The 10,372-nt window shown below is 40.4% G+C and overlaps 1 protein-coding gene across 1 annotated transcript in view; it reads left to right on the top strand.

The window, feature by feature from the left end:
• The window catches only part of TPRG1 (tumor protein p63 regulated 1), a 165,835-nt gene that overhangs the window by 6,494 nt on the left and 148,969 nt on the right, over nt 1-10,372 (top strand). Inside the window, exon 2 of the mRNA XM_004713403.1 lies at nt 7,558-7,649. Within this exon, the coding sequence (XP_004713460.1) occupies nt 7,558-7,649 (92 nt within the window). The remainder of the gene's footprint in view (nt 1-7,557; nt 7,650-10,372) is intronic.

Here is a 10,372-nt window from a genome sequence, read left to right as displayed (position 1 = left end):
GAAATTTTGTTTTGTTTCCTATCAATTGCCTTTAAACTGAAAGTTCTTTCTTGGCCCCGTGTGCAGGGTGATAGAGGAGTCAGTGTCTGGTGTCAGGACAGCATTTTAGATGTGCAGAGGTGTAAACTGTTGCTGTCAAATTTGGTGCTAATTCAGAGATACCTCATGTGTTACAGAGTAGAACCATGCCCCACAAGGTTTTCTTGGCCGTGATCATTAAAAAAACAGATTCCCCAAGCCTTTCCTCCCTAGGTCTCAGCCTCTGGATTAGCTGTTTGTGCTACCCAGGGATTAATCTTAGAGAAATCTAATCTAGGACAAAGCAAAGACATTTATAGCATCAACAGTTCTTATATAAGTCATTCCTCTAAATAGCAGTTTATAGGAGAAGTCATTCTGGCCCCTTAAACTCCTTGTGTTCTTTTATAAGTACATCTTGGGATGATTCCTCCATCCCACGGGCTTTCATGCATGCTATTCCGTTACTGAAGCTGTGCTTCTCCGTCATATGTCAGTAGTATGCTACTCAGAGCAGATGGTCTTAGAACATATCTAACAACTCCTGAGTCCCACAAAGGAGATGTGACTTGTCCTCGCACAGCTAATAACCTAGCACTCATGCTGACACCAGAAGCCAAGCCTGGAATCCATAATTCCTGATCCGTTGTATCCTCTCTCTGACCTTGGAAAATGTATTAGGGGATCACACGAGTGAAGGGCCAAACCACTTGCCATCAGTTTATTTGGATAGACTCTTCCTCCTCTTTTACTTAATCTGCTATTACTGCTTAGACATTTCTAAAAAAAAAAAAGGCCCAGCGCCTTCTCTGAACAAAAGTACTGCTCAAAGCTAACAACTTGAGGTCTATTATGATCATCACTTTAGTTGTGGAGACTGATATTCAAAAGCAACTTCTTATGAAAAGAACAATGCTTAATCCACATGGGAAAGATATTTTTAAACACCCTGTAGGGCTCTATATTTTCAGATACCTTATCAGAAAGTTGAAAGCGATTAGGGATGGGGAATTATCTCTACATTTATACTTGAGAATGTAAATTATATACAAACTAATGGGACTAAAACGATTTGATCTTTTAATGTTTAATTAATGGTTCCCCATGGCCTTTTTATAGCCTGTGTTCTATTGTGAGCAACAAGACTTTAATAAGCAGGTTGGGGACTTCCCATTGTGTAGCAAGATGTCGTTGCTTTCATGACACTAATTTGGCTTTCACACGCTCTCCCTTTCCCTAGTTTCTTGCTACAGGGTTCCCTGCGTCTTGCTCTTGCACTAGGGACAACTAAATATATTAGTTGAATTGTTGTTGCCTCTGTGAGCTTCTTTCTGCTCTAGAATTAGCTCTCTCACTGAGCAAAAGGTTTCTTGACTCCCTCCTTCCACGCAACTCCTTTAAAGATTGTAATAAAGATGATTTGTCTTTCTCAGAGCAGACACTTAACCATAATGAGACAAGATAAATTTTCTTCTTTTCAGGGAAAAGGAAAGGTTAGTTGAACTTCATGAATCATATCTGGTTTAGAGAGGTTTTTCTTCCCTCGCACCCACTGGAGAATGATCCTTGGTAAGGGCATCTACAAAGGCATCTTATTGTGTCGGAGTCTCTGGGTGTACTCGCACAATTACCACTGCCTCCCCTGCATGTCTCTCTGTCCATTCAAGGAGCCCTGTGCGCTGGGAGAGAGAGAGTTGACATGGGTGTTGTATATGTGACAACTGGCCCTCTAGGGAGTCTCAGGTAAGGTAATGCCGTAAAACAGATGTGCATATCTTTGCAATTCCATTAGTAGGTTTGTTTTCGCAGACAATTTTTAGGTTTTTGGCTTAGAAGTCTGTTCTAACTCATAACTCTATAGGACAGAGTAGAACTGCCCCACAGGGTGTCTACCATGGTAATCTTTATAGACACCGACTGCTACATCTTCCCTCTGTGGAGTGGCCAGTGGGTTAGAACTTCCAACTTTTGATTAGCAGTCAATTGCTTAACCCTTGCACTCCCAGGCTTCCTCTTTAATGATATATTCCATATGCTTTTCTGATTTTTTTATTGAGAGACACTTGGGTTATTTCCAATTTTTTGTTATCCACAAGCAAGACTGCAGGAAAAAAAAATATGTCTTCTTGGCATACACAGAATAGTATCTGCATATAACTTACCAGATGTGCAATCATTGAGTCAAAGAATACACCATTTTCCAATGGTTTGCTCATTACTTTCCATTGAAAAGACCAGTACAGTTTTGAAGTTTTTGAACATTATTATATTCTTTTTGGCCCAGAGTGATAAATTAACTCAAACCAAACCCCACTGTCTTTGAATTGATTCTGATTCCTAGTGAACCTATGTCCTAGTGACTGTTTCTGGGACTGTCAATCTCTCTGAGAACAAACAGCTTCATCTTTCTTCTAATCCATTTGGGTCTGAGCCACATACCTTGCCGTTATCAGCCCAGTTCTTCCCTGACAGTACCATGCATATGAAGTGTTCAATGACTGCTCATTTTATTCTTCTACCGTTCTCCATTAATACCTTCTTTCTACTGAAAAGTGTGATCCTCACTAAAGAGCCATATTAGCCAAGGTAGAAATTATGTGAATTCAGAAAGACAGGGAAATAACAATGTTGAATAACCAAAACAAAAGTGATAAAGGGCCTTTGGCCTCAGGGCCTGATAGCGTCAAGTTACACCATGAGGGATGAAGTTAGGTGGAGAAGGAATTATCAGAAAACCATAGGGAATTTCCCACCTAGGTAGTCCAGTCCTCCGGGCAGGGTCCTTCGGAACCAGTGATGCTCATGCAACCTCTCTGTTAGTGGAGCTCAAGGTGTATTTCATATGTATGTCCTCCGGTGTTCTAATTCCATGGAACTTAGGTTTTAACAAGGTTGGGACGAGTTGATTCTGGCTCCCAGCTACCTGTAGGACAGAGAAAACTTCCCCATGGGGTTTCCAAGGCCATGAGTCTTTATGGAAGCAGAAGCAGACGGACACATTTTCTTTTCTAGAAGGGGCTAGATGGGTCTGAGCCACCAACCTTTCAGTAGCACGAAGATGCTTAACCACTGCACCACCTGCACTCCTAATGGAGACCCAGGCAGGTCAAATAATTGGTGTTGAGAAAGCCCAAACCAAGTCCATTGCTGGTGCACTCATGGCAACTCATGGCAACCTGTCTGCTACAGATGAGAACGATTTCCAATGATTTCCTTGGCTGTTATTTTTATGGAAAAAGATTACAGCATTCTTATTCAATAAAGCTGGGCGAGTTCAAACTACACAGCAGTAGCCAAGTGAAAGTTATTTTCACTTATTGACTGTAACATTAATTCATGACAGAACTTGAATTTGAATCCAGGTCATTTAATCTCATGTTCAGTATGTTCTGTCCATGTTCTGGAATGCAAAGTTTGTAGGACTTAAATGAAGAGAGTTGGTACAACAAGGTCCCATGTCTGCCACTTATTTGCTGAGGGAATTTGGCTAAGTTACTTCTCCAAACTGGATCCAGATTACTCACATATGAAATGGATTGGTTTAAATGAGATAATTATTTGGTTGTAGTTATTCTCAATCCTGAATGTCTATAGCATCATCAGAGATGTTTTTAGAAATACTGATAAATCGGTGCATCCGTTGAGTTTCTGATGCTATAATGCCCTGATTTAATTGGTCTAGTGTGCAGTCTGAGCGCTGGGATTTCTAAATGCTCCCATGAGATTTTGATGTGCATGCATGGTTGAATATGACTGCTTCAGGAGAAATGGTTCCTATCGGATAGTCTACACACCAACACGCTACAAGGAACTTGTCATAAATGCAATCCTCTCCAGACGTATTGAATCAGAAATTCTGCATTTGAGTTTCAGCAATATGCATTTTATTAATACATATACCAGGTGACTGATGTTGCTGAAGTTTAGAAATCACCACATTAGAAGGACTAGGAACTTCTTATTAGGACAGGAGTCAAATAATCTTCATGCTAGAACTAAGCCCATAAGTCAGATGATCTGCTGGGATAAAGGTGAAGAAAGGGAGGTGAGAAAACAGAAAATGTTAAAAGTTTCCAGAGCGAGTTAAAAAGTATACTCAGAACATTGAAAGAAAGCAATTCATTTGAATGTATTCTCTCTAAAGAGGGGGAGTGTACAATTAAATAATGAATAGCTTAAATGCAGTGAACTTCCTGATAAACATGTTTGCTCAGAGGCAAGCAAACAAACAAACTGGTCCTCTAAAAACATTGTATCCTTTATTTCTGCGAAAAAGCGTAAATGATGGTCTGAGATTACTCCTCTCTGGAATGCATGGGTCTCGACTCTGTCATCCTTGGGCTGCTTTTGTTGTTCAGTGCTTTTGAGGGGGGTCTCACGCCCTACGTGCAGCAGAGGCCACACTGCCCGGTCCTGTGCAGTCCTCAAAACTGTACTTCTATTTGAGCCCACTAACGCGGTCTCTGCGTCCGTTCATCTTGCTGAATAGCGTCCTTCTTTTCACTGCTCCTCAACTGTACCAAGCAGGACTGCTTTGTCCACGTACGGTCTCTCCTGACAACGTGTGAAAAGCCAGTTAGGCAAAGTCTTGCCATCCGTGCCTCTAGGAGCATTCTAGCTATACTTCTTTCAATTCAAATTTTGAATATGGATTTGAGTTATAGATGTTGTCTAGTCCGGATGCCTATAGAATATAAAAGACAGGGGTCTTGGAGAGCTTTCATCTGACCCTAGACATGCATTTTAGTAGTTACCCGAGTCCAAGCTTCAGCTCTTTGACAGGCAGTGCCTTGAACGCATAGGCCACTGTAAACACTGCATCTTTCATGAGGGCCTTCTGGGGAAACTTCTGGATACCCTGGTTAACCCTAAGGATAAAGCAGACTCATTCCTTTTGCTTAGTGTTGCTAATTGCTGTTGAGTTCATTCTGACTCTTAGGGATCATATGTGCAACGGAATGAAACAATGTCCAGCCCTGTGCTATTCTCACAGTCTTTCCTGTTGGAGCCCAAGGTTGCAGCCACTGTGACAATCCATCTGTGGGAAACAGAAATATTTCTCCCAAGTCGTCTCCCCCAAATAGATGTCAAACTTAGCTGTTTGCTACAAGGCAAATGACTATACACTTGGAGGTCCACAGGAGTAGGTCAGGGGTTAGTCTCCCTAAGGGTTATCAGCCATCCAGAGCAAGCAGTTACCGCTGTTTATCCTACAACAAGTAGGACACACTCCCGTCTGATAAGGATAATAGTTGACTGTTTCCTTGGAGGAGACCCCAGAGAGGTCAAGCCCACCTAAGGGTGACCAAGGTTAGGCCGCCATCATGAATTTAGGGTCTGCCCATCTTGTCACATGTATACCTCTAGTCCCTCCCCTTCCTATGTGCACACCTCTAGCTAATCCCCTTCTTGTCACGCATATGCCTATTGTACATACCCTTCTTATGATGTGTATGCTTATTGTACTGCCCCTTCCTGTGACATGTGGTTACCTGTCTTCATGCCCCCCCCACCCCCCCACTAAGTAGTTATAAGCCTTGGTTAGCAATAAACATGCCTGTCGGCCCTGCTCTCGCTCTCCCCACCAGGACCAACACCAAGCGGGGCTGAGGTGAGCATGCTACTATGAATTGTGTCTGACTCTATTATTTCAATTTCTCTTCTATCTCTCATGCTCTCTATGACTTTACTATAATCTTTACTTATTATCACCCTACAATTTCACCTACTGGACCCGTGATGATTTGTTGGGAGCCCTATCCCCCACACCATCTAGCTGAGAGTCTTCACGTTTTCCACTGACCTTCTACTTTAACACTGGACTAATAGCCAACACCATGATAAAAATGAAAATGACTGAAGTTGTCAAGGATTTCATTATACTTGGATCAGCATCCATGAAAGCCGCAGTCAAATGGTATATTGCATTGGGAAAATCAGTTGCACAAGACCTCTTTAAAGTGTCCAAGAACAACGACATCACTTTGAGGACTAAAGCGAGCCTGACGTGAGCCATGGTGTTTAAAATAGCCTCATATGCATGTCAAAGTTGGATAATGAATAAGAAAGACCAAAAGAAAATGGATTCATTTTGAGTATGGTGTTGGTGATGGATATTGAGACTACCATGGCCTGCCAGGAGAAAAAAGCCCACAAATCTGTCTTGGAGGAAATACAGCCAGAAAGCTCCACAGAAGAGGAATGTGAAGACTTCATCTCACATATGGTGGATGCGTGATGAAGAGAAACTGGTCCTTGGACAAGGTTGTGGTTCTTGGAAAAGCAGAGCATCAGCCAGAAAGAGTGGATCCTCTGTGAGATGGGTTGAAACAGTGGCTGCGGCAACAGGTGCAAACAGAATTTTGCAAGGATGGCGCAGGACCCCATGGGATTTTCTTCTGTCTGCTGTGTTAGAAGCAACTGGAGGACTCCTAGCAAGGATTGTGAGCTGGTAGGCATCCTAGCCAGCTGAACCGCACCTATCCACAGCAACAATTATTTTAACAAGTATGTTCCCTAGGAACTGGTCCCTCTTGATCACAGGTCTAAAATACATGAGACAAAATCTTACCGCTCCCATTTCTACAGGTAATTCTGGTTGTACTTTTCCTAAGACACATTTGTTTGTTCTTCTACCAGTCCATCATATATTCTTCACCAACATAATTCAAATGCATCAATTCTTCAATCTTCCTTATTCACTGTCTAGCATTCACATGCAGATGAGGTAATTTAAGATACCGTGGTTTGGGGAAGGGATACCTTATTTTTTAAAGTGACATCTTTGTTTTTAAATACTTTAAAGAAATCTTTTGCAGTATATTTGCCTAAGGAATAGAATACATTGTTTTCCTAAGTATTCGTGGATACAAGTGAAATGAGATATCCTTGATAATTTCAAACTTTTCTCCTTTAACATGGTGCTGTTTATTTGTCCAATTGTGAATATTTTGTTCTTTATGTTGGAATGTAATTCAAATTTTATAAGTAAATGCTTTGTTCACTTTCAGCAACCAAGATTGTGTCACGTAATATCACAGGTCATTAATTCATCTTTCTCTAATCCTGATACTTCATTCTTCTTCATAGTCCAGCTTCTCAGATGCTCTGCTGGTACAGATTGGAGAAGTATAGTGAAGAGATACAACTCCAACATACAACTGTTCTGTTTTTAAACCATGCAGTATCTCCATGCTACATTCTAATGCCTGCCTCTTGGTCTATGGATAGCTTCAATGGTCTTGGTCTATGGATAGCTAAGCACAATGAAATGTTCTGGAGTACTCCTTCTTAATGCTACCTATATTTGTTATGATCCACATAGTAGACTAGCTTTCTGTACACAGGACCACGAAGGAAACATCTTTCTGGTATTCCCTACTTGCAGCCAACAGACATTTGACATCAGCAATGGGATCCTTCCCTCTACGTCCTCTTCTGAGTTCTGCTTGAATTTTTGCCAGTTCCCTGCCTATGTACTATTGCAACCATTTATAAAATATTATTTTCTAAATTAATCATTTTCTCTTTTCCACTCAGCCGGGGGCCATTGAAACTGCCATGGAAGATTTGAAAGGCCATATAACAGAAACTTCTGTAGAGACCATACAAGGCTTCTGGCTCTTGACTGAGTAAGTAGTTATAACCATATAAAAAGCTCACTGCCATCAAGTAGATTATGACTCGTGGTGATCTTGTAGGACAGAGCAGATCTGCCCCTTCAGTACCACAAAAGGGCAGTGGAAATACAGTCTTTCAATATAAAATTGAGACCATAGTAGAATAAAAGATATACTTGTGGAACAAATGTTTTCTGAATGTTTGTTGCTAGTTTTCCATCAAATCTATTCCAATTCAGGTCAGAGGAGAACTGTTTTATAGGCTTATCACGGCTGGTAGGGTTCTGAAGCAGATGGCCAGCCTTGTGCCTGAAGTGCCACTGGGAAGATTTGTCATACCAACCTCTGGCTGGTAGTCAAGTGCTTAATTGTTTGTGCCACCTAGAGATCTTCTGGTCATTATATAAAATCATCATGATGTTGACTCAGTTCGGAGTATGGTGTTCTGGTTCCCCATAGTTGATGGTATGCCATATTTCAACCCTGACAACTGGTTTGTGAGGGTTGGTGTCATCATTCAACCATCACAAAAATAACCTTACGCCATGTCCTCATCCTTACGCCTACGCACTGCCTCGGCTGGGTCTAGTCTCTCTCATTTGCTGACACACTCCAGCTACACCAGACTACTTTGCTCTGGTTGCAGGGGAAAGAAAGACTAGAAAAGAGAGTAAGGTTGACATAAACCATTTGAATTTTTGTTTATATGCAATTATATAAGCAGAAAAACCATGTGGTACACAGATGGCAAACCAGTTGTCCACACTCAAAATAACAACATGTGAGTCCTTGTTGTTGTCACTGTCCAATATCAACTTCCATTCACTGCAATAATCCTATGATAGTTTTAAGAAATTTAACTGAAAGTTTTATGATAAAGATGGTATATTTATGTTCTGCAAAGACACATTAGTGCATATGTGGCTCTTTTTATCTGCTTCCTGAGTATTAAAAATTCCATGGCATTTAAAATGGTAAGTAGATAGTTATACAATTAAGGAAAGGGGAGCCACTATCACAATATAAAACCCATAGTGATAAATGGAGCAGACTATTAACATTTCACTTCAGATGCTTACTTAATACTTTCAGGAAGCTTGATAACCTGACCAATAAGGAGTGCAATGAAGAAGTAGCTCAGAGATTCTTATCATCATTCAGTCTCCTATATCCAAGCCACCTTCTTCCACAAAGGTTCAGAAAGGTAATATTTGCATGTTATCTCAGGACACCATTTGCAGGACATCAAGAAACAAAACAACTCCTCTCCCACCAGCAATACATGGAAAGTAGAATTATACCACGAGAAAGGCCGTATGACTAACCACAATGTACAATATTATTCCAAATGGGTTCCAAGAGTTGAATGAGCATGAACTTTTCAAACTTAACTTTTTAATACATTTCTGGATGTTTCCTCTTATAGTAAATGAAAATGATACTAGTACTTGAAAAATTATTATAGAGACTAAATATTACTAAATTTCCTAGCAGTCCCTGGTACATAGCAGACTCTATAAAAATTAAGGGTTTTTTTTTGTTCATAAGCAGTAGAGTAGGGTGTTACTATTTTGAGGAGGGAAAGGGTACCCTCTGACTTTCTTTCTAGCATATTCGTCTCACTTATATCTGGATTGTTTCTAATGGAAGGAATGAGCTTTTAGCTAATTCACTTTTAACATTCCATACTGCAACCCACCACCCCTTTGATTAGGACAGATGTTTTATACAGATTCTAAAGTTAAAATAATAAGTCAACACCTACCTATTTTACTTCTATAATGATCTCAAGTCTTGCGTTGCCATATTGAAGGGTTCTGTGGGCAAACTATTGAATGATGCAGTAAGTATCAAAAGAAGACGGAAGGAATACATAGATTCACTGTGTATTCAAAAATAATTGGCCAACTTTTAACCATTTCAGGAGGTATCAGACAATTGAGAACTGACCTATTGAAGGAAGGAAACCCAAGCTGCATTGAAGGCATTGGCATAAAACAAGCTCTTGGGAATTGATAGAATCCCCATGGAAATGTTTTAACAAGTAGATGCAGCAATGCAGGTGATGGCTTCGCTGTGAAAAGATATTTGGAAGAGAGCTACGTGGTCAATTGACTGGAAGAGATCTGTATTTGTTCTCATTCCAAAGAAAAGTGGCATTCCAAAGAAAAGAGTGCAAAAATCATCTATAAATATCACTAATATCACATGTAAGTTAAATTTTGCTAGGAAGAATTAAACAAAAACAATTTCATTAATAGATCCACAGTAAACTGCTCAAAAATTTAGCTAGACTCAGAAGCGGATGTGAAATAGAGATAGCATTGCTGACAGCAGATGCATGTTGGTTGGAAACAGAGACTATCTGAAAGATACTTATCTGTGTTTTACTGATTGTGCAAAGGCTTTTGATTCTGTAGATCATAAAAAAATTACAGAATATTGAAAGGAGTGGGAATATTTAGTTTTGTTCATGTTGAAACTGTACATAAATCTAGGAACAACTCCAATAGAATAAGGGGGCACTGCATTGTTTAAAATCAGAAAAGATGATGAAGAAAGCTGATGGTGCCAGCTAACAAAAGATATAGTGTCTGGGGTCTTGAAGGTAAACAAGCGGCCATCTAGCTCAGAAGCAACAATGCCCACATGGAAGAAGCACACCAGCCTGTGCGATCATGAGGTGTTGAAGAGATCAGGTATCAGGCATCATCCGAACAAAGAATCTTACCATA

Source organism: Echinops telfairi, unplaced genomic scaffold (genome assembly GCF_000313985.2).
Source record: "Echinops telfairi isolate 266 unplaced genomic scaffold, ASM31398v2 ScPeMD7_7407;HRSCAF=8445, whole genome shotgun sequence".
NCBI lineage: Eukaryota > Metazoa > Chordata > Mammalia > Afrosoricida > Tenrecidae > Echinops > Echinops telfairi.
This window is presented reverse-complemented; position numbering and strand designations above follow the sequence as displayed.